Raw genomic sequence first — 23,724 nt, forward strand, 5'->3', positions numbered from 1 at the left:
AGGTTGCTAGCCAGCAAGGAATTTGAGAGGCTGCTAGATCAGGAGAGCTGCACGTCAGCCCGGGGTCAGGAAGGCTGCTAGCTAGCCTGGATTCAGGGGGGTTGCTAGCTAACCAGGGCTCAGGGAGATTGCTAGCTAGCGGGGATTCAGTGGGGTTGCTAGCTCGGGAACAGAAGGGTTGCACATCAGCTCGGGAACAGAAGGGTTGCACGTCTGCTCGGGAACAGAAGGGAGCGAGGACTCATGGGTGAAGAGCGAGGCATTGCGACGGGAGCCATTACGTCCTTCTCCCCGTCTTCGGCCTCTGTGGGTGCTGGTGGGTTAGATCGTTCTGTAATGATGGAGGAAGGTAGTGATGGGACGTTTGACATCGAGGCACCGAAGCTTGTATCACTCCCGCAAAGCACACTGGTTCGAAGTAGTGTTGGAGCTTGTATCGAACTGAAATAACCACGTGACTGATGACGTCCGAAGCTTCGAACGTCACTGAAACTCCGGAAGAGTTGGCTGGATTCATGGATTCATGTCACTGCGTGCTTACCAACGGCCCGTTAGAATTCACTGGAACATCGCGGGGTTTATGAGTGTGGCTTGCAATTTATTTGATTAGCCTTTTAATGGAAATTAGCCTACTTACATACACCTGTACATAATTCTACGTAGCGGTAGAAGATGGAATTGTTGCTGCAGTTTATTGAATCCATATTTAGCCTGATTAAACATACTTACATTCAAATCCTGATCACAGTAATGTATATTATTATGTTATATTCAAACATAGGCTTTATATTTTTAATTCAGTCATGTCCTGTTCATGTCATTTAATTCAAGTTCAGTCATGTCATGCCATATGCATGTGTCCATTCTGTATCTCCTATGTTCATGTTGTAGCTTGGTTTGGCTGTGTCGAGTTCATAGCCGCTGTCATTTCTGCTGACTGACCACCAGATGTCACTGTGTTGTTTTTGATGCTTTGATGCTTTGGATCATTTTGCAATACAATCAGGAAGAAGCTTCAGAGGCTTCACAAGGCTTCATTTGCCCATCACTAGCGGAAGGTAGAGGACCCAAATGCAGGTTGAGGCAGGCAGGCAGGAGATGAATGTAACTCAGGGATTTAATTAAACAAAAAGCGGCAGTACAAAGACTGGAAAACACACAAGGTAATGCATAAACTGACGGGCAAAAACACAGGCAGGAACACAAGCTGACACAAGACACGAGGAAGCAAAACACAGGTCACAGGGAAGAACACAAGACGATCTAACAAGAGACAATGGGAACACAGAGGCTAAATACATGAGGTGATGAGTAAATCAGGAACAGGTGAGACAACAGGTGAAACACATCAGGGCGGGGCAGGACAATCAACAAAGGAGGGCAAACACAGGAAGTAAACTGGACAAGACAAGACAGAAAACAGACTATCAAAATAAGACAGGAAACAGAACATAAACAGAGAAACTCACAACAGGGAACACAACAAAATATATAAAGACCACAACACACAACACAGGACATATTTACAAGACAGGAACAGAAAACTACAGAATAAACATACCAACACAGGAAACCTACAGAAATCAACAATACAGGCAACAGAAATGACCAAACAGTTAACAGAAATGTCCATAGCCATCACATAGTATTTTGTTTTAGCAATTGAATTTCCTAAGTAGATACCAAAAATAAACTGAAATAAAAAATTGACGCAAAATATCAAAATATTTATTCAAAAACCATCATTGAAAAATACATTAATAAACAGGAACTGGAACAGGTGATGTTATAAATAATGCATGTGTAATAATAATAATAATAAAAATAATAATAGTGCATGATGATAAATACATGTTATTTCAAGTATTTCAACCAGCATTTGTCGCAAGTCAGCCAACGTGGTTGTGTTGGTCACTCTGGCATGAACAGCACGCCCAAGCTGATCCCACAAGTGTTCAATGGGGTTGAGGTCAGGACTGCTGGCAGGCCATTCCATCCTCTCTTCTCCCACATTCTGGAGGTAGTCTCTGATAAATCCCGCCCTGTGGGGGCGAGCATTGTAATCTTGGAGGATAGTTTGGTCCCAGACTGTGGAGATATGGGATTGTCACTGGTTGCAGAATCTCATCTCTATATCTCTCTGCATTGAGATTGCCTCCAATGATGACAAGCCTCGTTTTTCCAGTGAGGGAGATGCCGCCCCATACCATCACACTACCTCCACCAAAAGGTGTTACTCTATCGGTGCAGCAATCAGCATGGCGTTCTCCGCGTCTTCTCCACACTTTAACCCTACGATCCAACTGCCGTAGGCTGAATCATCCAATCCACCAAACGAGTCAATGGCAGAATAAGCTGTTTGGCATTGGCAGAGAAGATTTGGCAATTTTTTTCATGGGCGCAACCCACATACTCAGCGCTGCTGCTCCTCCCACAAATACATGTTCCTTACAAATGGGGCACCATTTGAAAGGGAACTAAACAGGCTTTCCAACGATATAAGATTTATTGCCAAAAAGCATTGTTACCACAGAGAAATAATCTACCAAACACAAATTTCCTTACTTGTATGTATGTATGTATGTATGTAGCCATGCACTAGTTATGCAGGGCCCCCTTGATTTCCACTTGCAACTGCAAAAGCATCATGATGGCTTGTACTGATCTTAAGAAAGTGTGAAGGCAGCACCGATCATATTGCAAGATTTTAAACCTCACATTTGAAATTATTCTCATATTATGAATTGTTTGTCATTTGCAGCAGGGAGATGAACCAGGTATTCCTGACACCCCAGTGGCTCTCCTTACCATGGTCACTGCCAGAACTTCTGCAATCCACTTCAACCCTGAGAGCATTTCAGTTGTCATTGAAGATGACATTGTTGTGAAGGATCTCCCCCAGTTGGCTGATGGGTTCGTAGTGTTGTTTGGTCTGATTTACGCATTGAATTTAGAATATCCCAAAAGAGTCATCCACACATTAACCTTTATTCAGAAAATAGTGATGTCTTGATGATAACAAACCACTCAAACTGTGCCTTCTGAATCTGAGAAATGAGTTGTTCAAAGAGTGAACAAAGCAAGAGCTTTGAATGCAGACGTGCATTCACAGTTAATCCTCGTATGTGCCTCTGTCAATTCAAGTGATAATGTTTGAGATGATGTAAATCAAATACTGGATTAAGTGCATTCCTTGATTCACATTTTCATATTAAATGTAAAGTTTTTTATATTCCTCTGCCTTATCTACCTTGCCTAAGAATTGCATTTTGATTTTCTGTTGTTGATCAACCGTTAATTATTGGTTAACAAGGGAGTGATATTGAAAAATCCAAATTTATTTTACTTGCACTTTTCCAAGCACCTTGTTTTCGTAAGCTGAATATTTTGTGCATGGTCATTTTCTTAAATGTTGAAATACAATGCAGGTAGTAAAGGTAAAGTCCAGCTGGAAGGATTTTGCTGTCAGAGAGCAGTTTCTAATGTGTGTTTTTTGAAGATACAGTTTCACTAGTATGCTATTGGAAATTGTATTTTGATTGTTCCTGGAGAATATATACATTTGCAAAAACATTTGCATTACTTTAGTAATGATTGTTAAGTGATTTGAAAAGGCAAACTGTTATTCCTTAATAAAAAAAAAGAAACTTGAATTGTAACATTGAAGGTGTATTTATTTATTTTTTTGTATTATTAAGGGGAAATGTGGCATCTTGTGTATTTTAAATTGAGTTTTGAAAAACGTTTTATTTTCAGTAAGTTTTCACCAGACTATAATTTGTACAAAATTACAATTATTCAGTTAAGGTGTAGTCTGTAAAATTCTAATAATAGGTGTAATGGAATAAATTGTATTTAGTTTGCAGCACTGAAAACTATTAAAAACAAATATTACTTTTAAGTTAAGATATTTTTAAAAAAGTAACAAAAGACAAGTCAACAAATGTAACCTTTTAAGTAAAGAAACATAAAAAAATGTAAAACTAAAGATAAAGTTCAAAGTTAAATGAACATATATATATATATATATAATATACTCAAAACATTTTTAAAGCATTACTTAAATATTTTCGAGTAATCAGTTACATCAAATATTTTGAGTACTGTGAACTTATCAGGCTTGACAGTGCACGAAGAAGAAGAAGAAGAAGAAGAAGAAGAAGAATCCATCGTGGCATCACTGATTTTGCTGTTTGGAAAAAATGGTCCAAACTGGACAGAAAAATGGGGCTGTCTCACTGCCCATGGCCCCCTCTCTCTTTACACACAACCCCAAAAAATGTCCTCTCAGGCCCGTCCAATGGCAACTTTCATCTGCAATTACTGTGGAGCATCCAAACATAAAGGAGCTGCCAGGCAAACAAAAATCAGGTCCCACAGCCAACCCCCCACCCCCCCTCTCTTTTCCCCTCCTCACACTCACAGCACGTACAATACATACAATACTACATAGTGTACTGTACATGCACCCACAATCTGCTCTACCAGTAAGATATAGTTGCAGAGTTAGCTGTAGATCTCATCAAAAACATAAGAAAGAGACCATATAATCAGGGTTGGCTTGTTTCTGTACATATGTTGTTGTAAAGTAATTGAGTTACATTTATCTACAATGCAATGAGGTTAAAAGGTAAATTCCAGATATAACATGTCCAGGCAAATGACAAACTTCCTTACCTGTCCAGGCTGTAAGCAGCACCATCCAGCTTCAAGCAAATGAGCAGTTATCTGTGAAAAGCCACGTTTATATAGCCTACTCAGGCGGTCTTCACATGGTGTCCCCTATCGACCATTGCCTGTCTGATGTCTGCACCTCGGCCAACCAGCACTTAACAACCTTGTCTAGAGGCTTTTATATTTCTATAATAATAATAATAGGGGAGCCAGTTTCTAGACCTGTCATCCTCTTTCACCAGCTTTGAACTGAGCTTATTTGAGCTTGGTCGCTCTTACACAGTGTTGTAGTGTTGTTGTGTGCTGTGGTCTATCAGCCTCCCAAATACAATAAGGACTTTTTAAATGATTTTTCAGATTTTCTGGCTGAAATCATGCCTAAATATGACCGTGTTCTTATTGTTGCGGATTTTAATGTGCATGTGTGTTGTCCTGACAAGCCAATGGCAAAGGGTTTTTTAAACCTCATTGATTCTTTTAATCTTGTGCAATCTGTGTCTGGACCAACACAAGAACACAGACATACACTTGATCTTGTCTTATCATATGGTCTGCCCGTTTTTAATCTAGAGATATGTGACGCAGTGTTTTCGGACCATATGCCTGTATTATTTGAGGCTGCTCTTGCCTGTAATACAGTTAAACCTCGTGCTGCTACACTGTGCACTACAGAGGAGCTTAGCTCATGGTTTCACTCCACCTGCCAAACTGTTTTAGATACTGTGGCTCCATTAAAATCCAGGCAGCCTAAAACTAAATCTGAGCCCTGGCTAAATGACACGACTCATGCTGTCAGATGTGAGTGCCGTAGAGCTGAGCGCAAGTGGAAGAAGGACAAACTGCAGGTGTCTTTTCAAATGTTAAGGGACTGCTGGCGTCATTATCAGAAAACTGTGAAAGATGCTAAAAGAAAACATTTCTCAGATATTATCCTGTCAAACTGTCACAAGCCTCGTGTTTTGTTTAACACTATTGACTCACTTCTAAATGCCCCGCAGACTGCCTGTATGGAGGTGTTCACTGCTGTGTGTGAAAACTTCCTTCACTTTTTTATTGATAAGGTCACATCAATTAGGGATCAAATCTCACCTTCAGTTTATGACCCCTCAATCTCTGTCCCCTGCTCTGCTGTTTTTGACCAGTTTGAGCCTGTGACTCTTTCCTTTTTACAGGAGATTGTTGGTCATTTGAAGCCCTCAGGTTCTCCAAATGATGCGGTCCCTCCTCGACTATTTAAGGAGGTTTTCCCCACTGTAGGACCAACTGTTATTACAGTCATTAATACCGGTCTGTCCTCAGATGTTGTCCCTGAAAATTGTAAACACACAGTAGTACAACCTTTGATTAAAAAACCTGCACTAGATCCTGCAGTCCTTGGGAATTTCAGGCCTATCTCCAAATTGCCTTTCCTTTCAAAAATCCTGGAGAAGATTGTGTACAGTCAATTAATGGCCTTTCTGGAAGAACAAAATATTCTAGAGGTTTTCTAATCAGGTTTTAAAACCCTGCACAGCACAGAATCAGCATTTTTAAGAGTTTTTAATGATATCTTTTTAGCTACTAACTGTGGTGACTGTGTTATCCTTGTGCTTTTAGATTTAACTGCTGTATTTGACACTGTGGATCATGAAATATTGATCTCACGTTTGAAGCAGTGGGTGGGCATCAGGGGCATAGCACTGGAGTGGTTCAGGTCATACTTGGCTGATCGAACTTTCTGTGTCAGCCTTGGTGATTGTGTATCCTCCACTGCTCCTCTCTCGTGTGGGGTCCCACAGGGCTCAGTTCTTGGGCCTCTCCTTTTATCTCTTTATTTGCTTCCACTTGGTTCGATACTTAGGAAGCACGGCATCTCATTCCACTGTTATGCAGATGACAGTCAGATTTATGTGCCTCTTAAAAAGAAAGATGCATGCTCTGTCAGTTTGCTACTTAAGTGTCTCGACGACATAAAGGCCTGAATGGCTCTGAACTTTTTAAATTTTAATGATGAAAAGACGGAAGTGATGGTTTTTAGTGGCACCACTGGGACCCCCCCTGTAGATCTGGGTTCCTTGGCCCAGTATATTAAACCCAGCGTCAAAAATCTAGGGGTTAGAGTGGACCCAGAGCTAAAGTTTAACAGTCAGATCAAGGCTGTTGTCAAGTCAAACTTCTTCCACTTGAGGTAGCTGGCCAAAATAAAGCCAATACTGTCAAGACAGCACTTTGAGACGGTAATCCACGCCTTTGTTACCACTCGGCTGGATTACTGTAATGCACTTTATGTGGGGGTAAGTGGGTCCTCCATCGCCCGTCTCCAGATGGTACAGAATGCTGCTGCACGTCTTTTAACTGGCACACGTAAACACGAGCACATTTCCCCCATCTTAGCCTCACTCCACTGGTTGCCTATTCAATTTAGGATCCATTTTAAAATTCTTTTATTTGCTTTTAAAGCCCTGAATGGTCTTGCCCCGCCCTACCTCTCGGAGCTTCTAAGCCCTTATATACCCACTCGCTCTCTCAGGTCAGAAGATCAGCTGCTCCTGAGTGTGCCTAAAACTAAGCAGAAGCTCAGAGGGGACTGTGCCTTTGCTGTGTCGGCTCTTAAATTATGGAATGATCTGCCACTGCACGTGAAACAGTCCTCTTCCTTGTCTGTTTTTAAATCCCGTCTTAAAACCCATCTCTTCTCTGTGGCCTTTGAAACCTAGTAAGATGTTGACTTAATTTACTTCTTTTAATTATTTAGATTGATTGCTTTTCATTGCGCAGCTATTAATTTTATTCATGTCAAAATGTTATGTTTTTTATTTTTATTTATGATGTCTTATTTATTCTTCTGTACAGCACTTTGGTCAACTTTGGTTGTTTTAAAGTGCTTAACAAATAAAGTTGGATTGGATTGAATATAGGTGCTATTTTCCTTAAAAGGTGTTTTAATGATACAGCTGCAATTCTGTATTACGTAAGATTGGCAATGCTTTGATTTTATCAAAGTCATTGTGTAATGGGAGGTCTGAAAGGATTAATCAAGCCAAACAAAGTCTGGTTGAAAAACATAATGGATTTCTGCAGATAAGGATGCGTAGCAGCTATCAACAGGTGTCTGGATAGCTGGTATTGATAGAGTGCAGGAGTCAGACTGGAGAGGCGACTCCCCTGTTTCAGTTGTTGCGTAAAGTGTTTACTCATGTTTACTGTGTTGAATCCGGTGTTTACCGGGATAGGAGGTTAAAGTCTGTACACAAACCCTGAAGGAAGCCGTTGGCTGATTTACCACAATGCGTCCATAAACGATTGAATTAGGTCATTTATGGTTAGTGATGTGACACATTATTATTTAAACATGCTGCAGTCATTTCTCAACATTTTGCACAGATTGAATCCCTGTTGCTGCATTGACGTGATGACAAATTTGCATGACTGAAAATGTGCCTGCTAACAATGGCTGTAGGGCTACATAACGCAATAGGAGCTCTTTCTGATTATGAAGTAAATATGTTTGAAAGTGGGGGGTTATATCATTAGTCATAACCTGTTTTCTAGGTTGCCCACTTGCAGTGCACTATGCTGAAACTGCAATCAATATGCAAATCAGTCAGTGAGTGACAAACAGTGATCCAAAACACTGGTAATTTGTGCTGTTACAGTGATCAATATCTTAGATTAATGGTTTGAAATTTAAATTCGCACTCAATCTGCAGTTTGTTAAACCATTCATGATGATGGGGCATGAGCTATCAATCTTAGATTAACAAATCAATCCGTCTGTTTGAGTATCAACATTAGCCTATCTGATGGACTGTTAGCGATGGTGTCCATAGATATATATGAAATCTTGTACCTATTTTTTATTGCAAATAAATGTCACTTTTATAATAGTTTAAACTTGTTTAAAATAAACATGTAATAATTCAAATTATTTTATTATATTAGTAATATACATATTATAAAAGTGTATATATATATATATATATATATATATATATATATATATATATATATATATATATATGAGTTTTAGTAGCCTATATATTGATTTAACATAAATACCTTGTGCTTGTGTATATTCATTGCACCTATATTTTCTGTTTAATGTTATTTTCATATGGAAATCCATGGTTATAATTATTCATAAGTATGCAGTGTCATAACTACATCTCTGACGTTTATATCAAACCAAACCGTTTGAAAATCGGTAGAAAATTGAGCAAGTTATGGTTATTTAAAAAGTACATGCACCATTAAAACACAATGTTACGAGTGAGCGAGCTGACTGTGGCAAGATGGCCGCCAGGTGCGGACGTCGACCTCCATTGGCCAGCAGCGCGGACGAGACATCTAGCCTTTATATATATCTATGATGGTGTCTACCCTCTTATTGACAGACTCATTGCAAAACACACACATCAAAAACAACTCACCACTAGATCAGTGTTTACTTCCTGCACCAGATCAAAAACATTTCGTGATATTCTGATATTTTAAATCATATAGGATGTCACAGATTTTCAAGACAGGATTTAGTTGTCTGAGATGTAAACGCCACCTTGTGGTTGTAAGTGATGCTAGCACATGAAAGAAAAATAGTACAACAGCACAGTTGAATAAATGTATTTATTGCACATTAATACATGGAATCAAATGTTTGGTACAGCAATGATTTGCAAAACTTTAAACACATGACTGAAAATAGAAATAATCCACATATATACAATTCTTCTTTTAGTCCTAATAAATAAAAAAAAAACTCTTTATACGTACAGCCCTTGATATATTGTGTCTGATCATTTCTTGGTTTTTACTACATAACGTCAAAAATACATGAAACAGTGATTCTGTCCCTGGATTTTTTCAAGTGCATTAATAACAACAGTTATGGTTACACACACCCCAGTCCCTTCATTAGTGCAGTCCACCTACAGCCATAAGACCAAGTGCCAGCGAGAGCAGCAGCGTCTTTATGGAGCCTTCAGTTCCTGGTGCTGCAGCTGGAAAGACAACAAAGTGAGAGAAAAAGAAGAGTTAAAGACAGGAGGGGAGGGACATTATAAGTAAATGATAAAACATTTTACAACCATGACATCTTGTTACACTTCAATTTTACTACATTATCTGTTAAATGCACAACCGGAATCAAAACCTAATCTTTTTTTTATGCTTTTAGTGTTACAGGATTACACCAAAATATTGGCTCATCACCTATACTAACCTTAAAGCACTAATACATCCATTAATTAATTTCTTTTTATTTCCATATGACCTGAAAATCTATTTGCACACTCTTGAAACATGCTTGAGTTCTATACTAATAATCTATTACAACCTACACAGTGTTACTAGTAATCTATCACCGTGAACACCAAGCCTACAATCATTGATCAATCGACAGTGGTACATTATTTTGGTAAGGGTAACGCAGTGCTGACCTTTAAAATAAATCTACGCTTAAATTGCAGTACAAAGCTATAGAGATGTAACACTGACTAAAACTTAGTATATATACTAATATATATATAATATATATAATATATAAATAATATATATATATATATATATATATATATATATATATATATATATATATAATTTATTTATATATATATATATATATATTTTATAAGGTGCTAAAAAGTGACAAAAATATTCCAATATCAATGCCGTACTGAATCATTTGGTCAAACAAACAGGTCTTACCATCTGAGGATTTTTCTGGAATTGAAAAATATAAAAAAGTGGGATGTCAGACAAATAGATGTTCATATTCATATGTACATACTGAAATTATGTTAACGCACATGCATGTGTGAGACAGACACACATATCATTGACATGCACGAACACAACATATGCATACACACCTTGGATGGTGAAAGTGGTCTCCATGCCAGCATGAATGTGGTCATTCACATGACAGTGGAGCAACCAAGTCCCTGGGTTCCCGGCAACCATCTCCACAGTCTGGAAAGTCCCGGGGAAAAGATCAAAGACATCTGCACGGTGCACAAGGTCCGTCTGATACACACACAGAGCACACACAATACAACAGAGGGGAAAATAAGCACAAAGTACATAAACTGAGCAGCGAAACGTTCTGTGCAGGCATTGTTGAAGTTTTCATGCCAAGGACAACACCCAATTTGAATTTCGTTATTTGATTCAATTCAAACAGACCAGTTCTACAGTACACTGTGTGAATATGTAAGAATGGGGAATTTGTAAGGTCTGTATTATTTGTACATAAATAATTTGCCTGGTACTGTTTTAATTATGAATGATAATAATAAGCCTTGGTTGTGATGGTGAGACTTACCTTGTAGGTAAAAGTTTCAGCATGGAAATGAACAGTGTGCATGTCCACTTCATTGCCCATGCCCAGTAGATACCAGTCAACTTTCTGGCCTTGCATCATCACCAGTCCATGGAGGTTACCGTACAGTTTACCATTGATCCCTTCAATAGACAAATTCACACATAGAAATGACCACACACTAAAACAATCATACATAGAATCAGATAGAGGCACGCAGACACCAGTGGGACTTCTTCTGATGACAACGTAAAAAATCACGTATCAAAGGCCAATTGTAATTTTGGATTGACGGGTAATTTAGTTAACCTTTTATCTATTATATCCCTTTCTGTGCAATGAGGAGGAACAGCATAATTTTATGTGAGCTTGCGTTTATTGTTAGCACTGTCTTTTTTATCATTATATGTTTCATGTATTTTGTTACATTTTACTTATCCTACATTTGAGTCTGTGTGTGTTCTATATTTCCCCTTGTGGACAATGAAGTTAGAGTATAAAAGTATCAATGGTTTTATTGTCAGTTCTACACTGTATTCTGCATACATTACTATCTTCCATTTTTATGTTCAATCCCATCCCAATGCTTTTCCTGATGGGATGACACCACTTTTCTCTCGAGGATCAATAAATCTCAGAAGACTTACATTTTTTCATGAATGAGATAGTTTTACTCTCTGTGCCTCACGCTCCACTCTCTTCTTATCTCTTACCGTGCATTAAGTTACTCTCCTTAAAGCCTTCATCTGGAATGAAGGAATGCGGGTCGACGCCAAGGTATATTCTGATGTTGTCGTCCAAGTACCAGGACTGGTTTTCATCATGCACCATAAAGAGCAGAGCAAACTCCTTTTCCACGTCACTCCTCTGTCTGTCGGGCCCCTCGCCGTGCTGCAGGGTCCCGGGCCTGCATATCACCAGAGGCCCCAGAAGACCACTGTACAGATCCTGAACATAAAGAAATGAACACAAGCATGTCACAAACATCTACACATCAACTCATCCTAAACACTGTGATTCATGTGCGTCCATGTGACTGTTATGTATACAGGGAATATGCACCTTAATGAAGTCAACATTGGAATAGTAGGCGTAAGAGATGCAGTTAGGATCTGAGACCCCTGGACCAGAGCTTTCAAGAACATCCCACGTCATCTCCATAATGTGGCCTTGAGGCAAGAGAACAGAAAACAAACGCATATCAATCCCACTACTTCGGAGAAAAGGCCAGTATTTCGTAGCTCGATCCTTTTGTTAGAATGCAACAGCATACAATTTAGGATTTTTTTTTCAAATTTGATTCTCACCAGGTTTGACAGGAATGTGTGCGCCGCTGGCCCTCACTCCATGTGCGCTAATTGAGTATGGCCGGCTGGCTTTGTTCTTGAATGTGATCACAATCTGCTCTCCTACCTCTGCTTTGATTATTGGACCTGCAGGAGAAAAGAAAACCTGTGTCTTCTTCGGTCGCTTCTTGGTAAAAAATAAACGGCATAAAGAGCAACTAAGCTTACCTATAATTTCCAAGTGTTGTTGGTTGGGCTGTCGTTTCTTCTGAACTCTGAAGTGGTCATTGGTGTATTCTCTATACACCACTTTCTTATAGCGCGAGCCAATTCTGTTTTTTCCTTTCCCAACAAATATATTACCTGGACTGGGAGACATATATCAATTTGCTTCCATTAACAAACAGTAATAAGTTATGCCACTAATCACAGGCTCCAACACTGAAAGACATCATCCTACAATTATCTTGCTCACACACCTGTCCTCTAATGTGGTGTGGTGTTTCTCCAGCTCCCAGTCTCTCTCAGGTGAGAAGTCCCACTCTATTTCTTCAGCACTAATAAAATACTGCACAATCTTGGTTGGCCGTTCTGTGTTAGTGGGCTTCAATTTGTGTTGTGGGCACAGGTTCACTCTGTACTGCTGCCTCATGCCAGCTGAGTAGTGGTCTGTTACTCTGCAGCTTATCTCATACACACCTGACAAGGGAAATAAAAAGAGGTTACGGATTTGGACACGTGACTTGATATGTTTGTGGCTTTACCCTAGGTGCAGACAGTATCCTGACATGAGATATGTCCAAGGGGTTCCTCCCACCCAAGTTTTTAATTAGATGCACGTAGGTATGGTTTATAAATTTCTAAAATGTCAGTTTAAAAAAATCACTGACCTCATACTTTACTGTCACGTTCAAGAGAAATAATGTAAATACAGTTTAACATAACAGGATGTGGTATAGAGGATACATCTGACTGTTTCTGATCTACATTTGAATGACTTGAATACCACAATACTGTAGATCGTTTTGACATTTCCTGTTTGTATTATAGTTATTGATGTTTCCTGTTGTCAAGTGTTGGGATCAGTGTACATGTCACAGGAAAGCATTCACACAAGGTTATCTAAGCATGCTTGTAAAGAACAAACATGTCTTTCAAACAAAATCTGAAGATGGATGAATGCTGACAATGTGTGCGAGGAAAGGGATGTGGTTTTCGAGTGGCAGCACAGTGTGTGTTTGTGAGTGTGTGTGTGTGTGTGTGAGTGAGTGAGTGAGTGAGTGAGTGAGTGAGTGAGTGAGTGAGTGAGTGAGTGAGTGAGTGAGTGAGTGAGTGAGTGAGTGAGTGAGTGAGTGTGTGTGTGTGTGTGTGTGTGTGTGTGTGTGTGTGTGTGTGTGTGTGTGTGTGTGTGTGTGTGTGATATGACTAACCAGGAGTGTTTGGCTCCATGAAGACAGTAGCAGTGGTGTGAGGGAACAGGCTAAGAGTGTCACGTGTTGTGCTCTGCTTCTTGAAGGTGTTCCCCTCGAAATAAATACCATGGATGTCCACCTCTGTACCTAGCCCAAAGGTGTACCACATAACTTTGTCCCCGGCACACATCTCCACTCCCTGAAGGTTCCCATACATGCGTCCGTTTACAGCTGAAATGAAAGGAAAGATTTAAACAGAGAGAGAAGAAGAAAATACTAAAGAAATACCACAAATGGCCCTCAAAATATGATACTGATGGTATGTGGGCTCCTATCAGTATCTATCAAATAATATTTAAACACACTCAGTAAGGTAGAACTACACAATGATGATTGATACCGTGCATCAAATTGCTCTCTAGATCTGTCTCGTTGCTGCTGAACTTCTCAATATTCTCCTCCAAATACCAGCTCATGTTTTCATCCATGACAGAAAACAGAAGGAAGAACTCCTTATCCAGACCCTTCTGTAAAACAATGCACACACAGTACCTTGCAGTTGCAGTTAACAGGATAAAAACTAAAAATGTATTACACTGTTTTAAATACAAATGCCAAAGCTTGCCTATCAAATATGTAACTGTTTTGTTGTTACAATTAACTTGCTATATTGTATTCAGCACAGTGTGTTTTGTTCTCATCTTTCCTGCAATGGCCCATTTTCCTGACAACGATAATTTAATCTTATCAAATCCCAATAATGCTGAGACCATTGTTCGATTAACCGACCAGAAGAAAATGTATCAATGATTTAATAAAGTAATTTAGCAAGGGTAAAACAAACATTTACTGGTTAAAGTGTCCTAAATGAGAGAATTTCCTGCATTTATCTGTGAGAGAAAGTGTGTGTGAATGGATAATAAAGCAGCACCTGGGTTCCGTTCTCTCCCAGCGTTCCCTTCTTGCACACGAGCAGAGGTCCCACTAACCCAGAGTTAGTGTCCTTGGCGGGATCAGTGGCGGAGTAGTATAAATAGGGGATACAGGCAGTATCAGATGAAGATGGACCTTCTGTCACCTGCCAGGTATAGGTGAACTTCTCTCCTGGACCAACGTGAGAGCCTGGCTTGTCAACACCTACAGTTTTGCACACACACAACTTTTTGTTTGAAATAGGCTTTTGCAGTCAAACTCTATGCCTATGACACATCAAACACAATTTCATTGCAACACAGTCCATGAATTACTTAGATTTTTTTTTTTGAAGGTGTGCAGATATTTTCATCCCTTCATGCTAAACCTTTTAGCATGAATTCATACAGAAAAGAAAATATTATCCACACTTTACAATGCTGAAGAACTCACTTTGGCAGAAGTTTTGTGTGTTTTGCGTCGCGCGAGCGTGGCGTTTCTGTTGTGTCTCAGAAGCGTGGCGGCTGCGTGGATTTTTCTGTGTCCTACACACCAGAAGCGTGTCTGACGCAGCGCTGCTCCTGCTGCTAGGTACAGGGAGGGCTGATCTCGGGACATAGCGCCAACAGATTCAAACTCTAAAAAATGGGTAAGTGGGCTGTCTGTTTATAACAACTTTGTGTAGCTGTAAAGAGCCTGATCTAAACATAAATATATAGCCTACTGATTTGATTAAAGTAAGACAACGTCGGCAGTATTGACTGCAAAATATGTTACAGAGTATTTCGTTCTGTATGACAGGTGCAATATTTGAAAATCTTTTCTCTGAAATTTATATCTACATTGATGTCAAAACATAGAGACTTTCAAACATCAAGATGTAATTTATTAATATGCATTTGTGTCTAAATTACATAAACATATTTTCCTATTCTATTTTGCATGGAAACGCTTCCAACACGTTCGCGTCTCGCGTGAAAAAAAGGCGTCGGTTCTATTTCTAGCAGGCACGCGTCTCACGCAGGCAGTGTGTAAGCTCTAACCTGTTAACATGGGAGTCGAAATATAAACGGACACTCGCGCAACGCATCCAGTGTGTAACCGGCCTTATGCCATAATACTGCTAAACAAACCATCTCACTGACCTTGTATAAATCTGTTGTCATTATTACCACTCAAATCAATCAATCAATTTTAAAGATGTCATAACTATTGAAGTTTTTCTTGGCTGTGCAGTTACTATCTGTGGCAATGCAACTGTCTACTTCCTCACCATCTTCATAGCTGCTTCCTTGGAAGTGTTTATCATAGTTCAGGCCATGAGGCTGGATGCTGTAGTTTCTATCAGCTTTATTCATGAATGTCACTCTGAGAGTGTCTCCCTCCTCTGCCCTCAGGACTGGACCTGGACAAATACAGGAGAACATTGTAACCAGACAAGAGGTGTTGAGAGAACATAAGTATAAGACAAGACACCAGTGTACCAGTAAATAAGATACAAAAGAGGGACATTTTTGCCAAATCTGGAACTTTGCAAAAAAGGTAGTCCTGACCTAATATTCCTAAGTGTTGAGTATCAGGTGTTGGTGGCTTTGTGGTGGTGAAGGTATTATCTGTGTACTCTTCGTATATCACTTTCATGTAGTCACCTCCGATCCTTCCACCATCTCTCCCAAAATAAACCTCTGATGCACTATGGGAGGAAGGGGTGGGAGAAAGAATAGGAAAAGCAAGATACTGTAAGTGAGGGAAGGGGTTGCAATGAATATGTGGCCTGGATAGAATTCTTTTACTAACAATAAAAGGGAACAGAGCAAAAAGCTGGCCAGTCAGAGGGGTTTAATGTGTCAGGTCAGGGAACAATAACAAAGACGCAACAATAACAACTGAATTACTGCATCTCTATCCACACCGTCTAGTCTAGACACCACAAAACTTCCTCACCACAGGCCGGACCACCTCAGAAATAATCAGCCCTGTCCAGGGTCCATACACACAGACAGGCAACTTTGTTCAGAGGTTTTGCAAGACTTCAAGAATAGTTTACCCCTTGATAAAATAGTGATACAGAGTCAGTTAGCTGGCATACTTCCTTCTCCAAAACTACTGAGGTTGTACTTTTTAAATGCAAAAAAAATGTCCATCTAATATATTTTCACCTGACTATAAAACACAGGGATCATTCTGTATTCCTTGTTTGGATACATTTGATTGGTATCTTAAAGCGTAACTCTCGCCAAAATGCAACCTGGGGTCTTTTTGTGAATGTACCCGAGTCAAAATTTGATTTAAAAGCATATTTAGGACAGAAGCGCCACTTTTAAGATGTACCGTATTTTCGTTTTTTCGGTCAAATGGCCTTTTGAATGGGAGTAATAGGGGCACTGTTATGCTAGCCTCAAAATAGCTGTTTTTAAAACACTAAGAAGGCTCGACACAACATGAAACTTTGCTCGAAGTATGACCAGGGGCTCTAGTAAAAGTTTCAACAACTCTGAGCAATAAAACAAGCTAAATGGACATGACCCCTAATAACCTAAATAGCTGGGAGAAAGCTGGCATTAAGCCAGGTGGGTCCAGTTTGCTGTGTGTTTGGTACAAACGTCAGTAGAGTTTAAAATTACATTGGCCTACCATCGCTGTTACCATTATTAGGTTGGAACAGTATGTCACTCCTAATTTGATAAGGTGTATGCCCACCTGTCAGGCTCAGTGAGGGATACATTTTTAATCAGATCCCTTCCTGAGGGACCATAGCCCCACAGGACTTTCTTTGCTGCCAGGTAGTAATTCCTCACAACGCCGGTCATCACTGTAGAGCCGGCCTCACTGTCGCATGACTTCACTTCATAAAAGGCCTGCATTCCAGCTGAAAAAGATAAATAGAGACACACACAAACATTATGTGGCCCACAATTCACATGTACAATGTAAAAGCTTGTGGTGAAACTGGACCTTCAGAGCATCTGGAAATCTCAATGGCTGAAAATCAACCTGACAAGTCGAAAGGGTCAGATTTAATCTCAGCCAATAAAAAAAAAAAAGAAGATATTTCAGGTTCCAGTTAACACTTTCAACTTCATTATCTCTTTCTTTTGCACACCAGACCCTGAGAGACACAGGACTTGTAAAAGTACCAGCGGTGTGATTTGTACAGTAAATATTTGTGGATGTTTCTTTGAAAACCACAGAGATACAAATAAGCTATCATGGAAAGCCTGATAAGATACAGAGGAAAGGTATTTCACAACTGTAAGCAATATTCATAATATTTTGAGCAAGTATGGCTCATTCAGTTCTATGTTCAAAGGACTTTGGACAGCCTTAACATAAAAATCCTGGTGTGCTCTGCTGTTCTGCTGTTCGAAGACTTGTAACATCATGCTTTGACAAAATAACAGAGGTGTACCTCACAAAAATGCATTCCCCCTGTCAGCAACTCTGAACAACCAGAGCAGAGAGGTCAGAGGTCACACAGAGGCGTAAAGATCAGGTGGCCTACCCTGTAAGTGGTCATTAACCTGGCAGGTCAGCAACCACTTTCCTGATGCTTTCGGGACCATCTTAGCTGTAGCGAACGTGGCTGGGAACAGGCTGAGGACGTCGGTGCGGTGGCCACGGTCCAGCAGTGTATTCCCATGGAAAAAGGCAGTATGAATGTCCACCTCGTTACCAATGCCAAACAAATGCCAGGATACTGCACGGTGCTGGCATAACTCAATTCCGGGCAGGTTACCAAACATGTAGCCATTAATAGCTGTCACACGTAGAAAAACACAGACAGGGGTTAGAGGACAGGACAAAGAGAAAAAAAACGTAGCTTTTAAACCTTCTTTTATATACTTTGTTTAAGAAATAAGTCATTTGTAGTGACGAGTAACTCACATAACAAAGTAAATTAAAGAATGTAGGAGCAACAGGATGTAGGGGAGATCAACATTTTTAGATGTTGTAAAAAAACAAAAATTCAACCAACTTAATGCGTGTGCAGTCATTTTAGCACCAAACAATCTCTCTCACCATGCATTAGGTTTGACTCCTTAAAGTCCGGGTCTTCCTGGTTGACTCCAGCTGGATCAATGCAGTTCTGAATGTTGTCCTCCACGTACCAACTCTCGTTTTCATCCACCACGTTGAACATCAGGAAGACATCCTGGTCCACATCATTTCGAACTGACTCTACAACAGACACTGTCTCTGTCTGACCCTGGACTGGATCGTTTGTCTCCTTTAAGATTCCTGCACTCACAGAGAAAGATGAAACATAGAGAAACATGCAGGATGGAGGTGAAATATGTTATGTATATATCTGTAGTCAAGCACAGATAAAGGATAATTTAATCTTTGTTTTCCCACCATGTCAGCATTCGTTGGATGCATAGTAGGTCGGAGTGTGGAGTAATTCTCCCCGTGGTTTCCCACCATATTTGTTCTAACTATGAAGCTTCCTTTCATGGCAGTTTTTCATTGTAGTCATTAAGGGCTTATGCTAGGGAGTGTTGGTGTAATTGACTTTTTAAGCATGGGTGTGAAGAAGCCCTTGGTGACTGTAACTATGATTAGGGGACATAAACATTTGATTTGGCATCCAAATAATGCATACTGAGATGTAACCCAACATACCATATAAATAAACATTGTGAGAAATGTCTTCTAATGTAAAATCAGTAAGATTAAATAGCTTGTAGTCACATATCTTTATACCTTTTTTGCAGGTGAGCAGAGCTCCGATAAGTCCTGAGGCGATGTCCCTGGGGGCTTCCCAATGAGAGTGGTAGATCCAGGTCAGGCAGTTGGCATCGTCATCCGTGGGGGCATATTCTGGTCTGACCTCCCAGCGGTAGGTGTATTTGCCTCCCGGAGGAACAGAGTCATCCCCCTTCAGCTTGTTTGATGTCCCATCTGGATAGAGTGCCCCTGTTAGACAAATACAAGATGTTTATGTTGAGATCATTCTGTTTCTTCTTAAGTTCAGAGAGCAGTTGAGCCTTTCACATTGTGTCAGTAAAAAACAATGCTATAGTCTTGAACTTATAAGTGCAGTAGAATGATGTAGAAATCAAAATGGATGAAATCATTGATTCATCAATAGGTTTAATAAGCACATTCTTCAATTGAGGTTTCCCAACTCAAGGTTATATCTATTTCCTCTATGGGTCTTATCTCTGTTAAGATTTTAGCCTGCATGTGTGTAAGTGATCTATAAACACACAAATGATCTCAGTCTTAGTGATAGTTATCACGGGTACACTGACCTCTGTACCACTCTACACTCGTCACATGTCATGGTGTAACAAAGAATTAGCTGACTTTATCAGTTTTATGTCTTGATGTGTTGACACCACTCCCCTCTACTTCGTCTTCCTCCCCACATATCCCTCACTTACTGTTCATAATCTGCTGTTTATGAAAAAAACAACTAGTTGGTTACTTAACAGAAATGTTCTATCATACCAATTGACAGATTGATGTAAATCCCTTAAATAAATTAAGCAGGACATCAGCCATAATCTGTTTTAAGAAGGAAAACTAAGTTTTAGTTTCAGTTTCGCTTCCTGTACATCTCGCCTCTTGAAATTCCAGAGACAGGATGCATCTCCCCAGATGTGGGGGATGGGGTGCATGTTGCATAACAAAGAGCTGCAAAGGTCAGAATACTTTAGGAGACATATTTTACATAGTGACTCAGTTATTACAATTGTGCTGCGTCCATTTTCCTCTCACACAGGCCAAATTGGACTCATTTAGCCCGTACCACATTTGCTAGTGAACTTTTCAGCCTATCAGTATCTTGTTGTGTGAGACAGTCTGGCACTGAAGCAGAGGGGCACAACATGCCAAGATGCTATACTTTCAGAGTAGTATTACACAAAGCCACAGATTATATCTATTTGACTGAATATGCAGACAATGTCAATGTTCCATCAATGAGCCTCTGATCTCTTGATAATGTCTCCCGTACAGCATTGCATTCTTAAAAAAAACTATATTATATTTTTTCTTACTCCTTGGATATCTCATTCATTTCATTCTTGAACCCTGATACGTTGTTTTTGTAACACATTATTGCACAAACTGCTATTCATTGTGGAAGAAAATCCATGTAGGCATTCATTATAGTTAAAAAAATATTAGCAGTCTACTTATTATTACAGCAACTAGGTATGATTTTGTATGAACAAGTGTTCCTTTCTGTCTGAGGGATATCATAATTGATTTTGCACGTCTTTCTGTGCGTGAATATACAGTCTGTGTGTCTCTACATACACATATATGTATTATGTAGCACTATACCCTCTGTATTCTTCTCATAGAAAACTCCATGAGGATGCATAGAGTAGTTTCTGGTCGCAAAGTTCTTCAGATGGACCACAATAGTTTCATCAACCTCAGCTCGCAGTATGGGCCCCAGGAAGCCCAACCAGACGGGTCGGGAGGCCAGGCGGCTGTACGTAGCATCCGTGTACTGTCGGAACATGGCCTTCTTATAAACACGGCCAATACGGTGGGGTCCTCTTTCCAGGAACACAGATGCATGCCTGAGATAGGAGTGGAGACAGAGAAATGGTGAAACAGAAGGAAGCGAGAGTGTGTAGGAGGCAGAAGAGAAAGAGACCTGATCTATTTGCCATTTCTTAAGGTCACGGTCAGGTTATTGTCGTATTATACAGTACAGGATTGCACAGTGACTTGCAATTTTATATCCTTATTATGTTACATAGGTATTTTGAAAAAATAAAAAGCATGAATAAGTGTAATAAAATATAAATGGTTTAACAAATCAGAGCAGTAGAATAAAGATACTTGTGGTCTAGCCCAGGGGTCTTCAACGTTTTTTAAACCAATGACCCCTTAACTGAAAGAGAGACGGAACAGGGACCCCCTACTACATATATTGTATAAAATAAAGTTGCATATACAATAACATGTAGGGCAGCCTAAGACTAACCTTTTTTGCACAGAATACTAAGCTATTAATAACAAACTATTAATTGTTGCAAGGTTTTATAAATCATGTTTTTATGTTAAACATATGTGGTACAGTGAATCCTTAGGATATACTGTATCTGTGGATGGCTACCTTAGTGACTACCTTACCTATAGGCCAATAAGCAGAGGGGATTTATATTTGCTAATAATATGTTGGATTCATGCTAAGACTTTTTAATTTTGGAAAAAACTTTCAAAAATGAACAATAATTTGGAGGCCCCCCTGCCTTGACTCTGAGGACCCCCTTGGGGTCCTGGACCCCCTGTTGAAGATTCCTAGTAAACAAAGTAAACTTTGTAAAAAAGGTGCTATATAAATAAAGTTATTATTATTATTATTATTATTATTATATTCAAACACCATGACACCACCATGACAACAGTGCAGCAGCCTTATTATTGCCAAGATAAAGACTGTATGACAGTAGCCAACTATACAACTGTATGAAATTAATACACTAACTGGAAGCAGTTTTATTAATAGAAGTTATGGACTAAAAACTCAAAATTATTATTATTGTTGTTCAATTTATGCTAAAATAGCTTGGTTGAGTACAAACAATGATTTTGCTGCACTTGTATTTTGCCATGGTTACTGACTGTTGGGGAAGTTGACCGCTGATTGAGTAAGTCAGGTGATTCCAGCATTGTGCAAGTGTGTGATAATGCATCAACGTTATTAAGCTGTCTTACATGAAAAGATCAGGTACCTGTCCATTATATCTACAATTTAACTGCAGAATACACACATAGAGGGGGGGGGGGGGGTCACAATGGTCCTTGATGTGCTGCAGCACTGGGTTCCATGTGCTGAAGAACTTCTGAGAGTTCTTTCTGTTTATTCTTAAAGCACAGCGACGTTTAACACAGTATTGGTGGTGTGATGCTAACGATTCTCTCAATATGTCACGTATTATATGACACAGACATCGAGAGCTGTCTGTGTTTACTGACTATATTTTTTGGTCGGTGTCCGGAAAGAAAACAGTGATGTTACACTCAAGTACTGTCATCTTCCCTGTGAATCTGCCAGACTGCCGGTAAATCACACAACACTGCGTCCAGAGGTCTAGACACTTTCACACCCTGACGAAATCACATCTAGACTACTGTAGCCTATAACGTTTGACCTAAAACTTAAAACAAAAGCATTATTATAATCAGTTATAGATTTAGGCTATTAGTAATCTCAACACCCCATGCCATGTCTGAATTTTAACGCGATTAATCAAACAGGTGATGGCTTCCCTTCACCATTTACAGTAGCATAATTTCCAAATAACTTGACTGTATCACAACTCACTCATCATTTTCGACGTCTTGCCCGTTAAGCAGGTTTTTCCCACTTGGTGCGTAATCCCAAAAGTCCTCGATGATCCCCACATAGTAAACTCTCTCACTGCTGCGCTTCCCTTCCACACCGGAGGAGAGAACAAACAACAAACAACTCGCAAACAGCCCCAAAGCCCTTGCCATGTTGAGCTGATCGCTCCGTCAGATGTAGGGCTGAGAGTTAGCGGGTTTTGGTTAAACAGGAACAAGTGGAGACCTCCGTTGACTCTTCCATGCAAGCGCCTATTAACAGTGTGCGTTGAGGCTGCAGGGAGCACTTGTGAAACTCTGCAAAGGAAAACAGTTGGTCTATTCAGCCGAAGAGCGACCACGGCGCCTCCTGTGGTATCAGAGTACAGGGATTACAACCACTCAGTGTTCTCACGTTGATTATTAGGGCCGCATATCAGAATTGGTGAAAATTGCGATCTGACATATATGGGTCTCAGACTTGGGTTTGGCAAAGTTGCTCTTGATGCGCCCCCTATCAGTATTCAAAATGAAAGCCCCCTTCTTTAACTATCACATAGAGGCATGACATTTGGTAGGCATATGTATCTTATCCAGACATACAGAAAAGCCTCTTGGACCCACCCCTTAAACCCAACGGGAGGCCCGCTCTATTGAAATAAAATTTCAAAATATGGACGATTTTGACAATTTATTAGGGGTTGTACTTTGACTTTTCATTTGAATTATTAATAAATATATCATCCATAGTACTTTCACAAACTCCTCCTACAGATTTAATCCGATTGACTTCAAAATTGGTCATTATAATCTAGATATCGGCAAAGCTAAATTACGAAGCTTTTTAGTGCAG

General features: G+C 39.7%; 1 protein-coding gene across 2 annotated transcripts; it reads right to left on the minus strand.

Annotated features, from left to right (window-relative positions):
- Nucleotides 1-9,257: 9,257 nt before the first annotated feature.
- LOC116064885 (ferroxidase HEPHL1-like) lies at nt 9,258-23,231 on the minus strand. Of its 2 annotated transcripts, XM_031320242.2 has the most exons (20): nt 22,873-23,231; nt 20,874-21,118; nt 19,284-19,496; nt 18,600-18,818; nt 18,082-18,336; nt 17,280-17,448; nt 16,133-16,272; nt 15,853-15,984; nt 14,599-14,804; nt 14,068-14,194; nt 13,686-13,898; nt 12,735-12,954; nt 12,484-12,623; nt 12,277-12,402; nt 12,032-12,138; nt 11,683-11,917; nt 10,973-11,112; nt 10,521-10,674; nt 10,357-10,371; nt 9,258-9,650 (listed from the first exon to the last, which is right to left on the minus strand). In XM_031320242.2, the coding sequence occupies exons 1-20, from the start codon at nt 23,043-23,045 to the stop codon at nt 9,565-9,567; spliced, it is 3,315 nt and encodes a 1,104-aa protein (XP_031176102.2). In that variant the 5' UTR covers nt 23,046-23,231; the 3' UTR covers nt 9,258-9,564. The 2 variants fall into 2 exon arrangements, with proteins under 2 accessions (XP_031176102.2, XP_035864776.1); XM_036008883.1 differs by lacking the exon at nt 10,357-10,371 and having other exon boundaries at nt 22,873-23,045.
- Nucleotides 23,232-23,724: the final 493 nt, after the last annotated feature.

This window comes from Sander lucioperca, chromosome 13, assembly GCF_008315115.2.
Source record: "Sander lucioperca isolate FBNREF2018 chromosome 13, SLUC_FBN_1.2, whole genome shotgun sequence".
In the NCBI taxonomy this organism is placed as follows: domain Eukaryota; kingdom Metazoa; phylum Chordata; class Actinopteri; order Perciformes; family Percidae; genus Sander; species Sander lucioperca.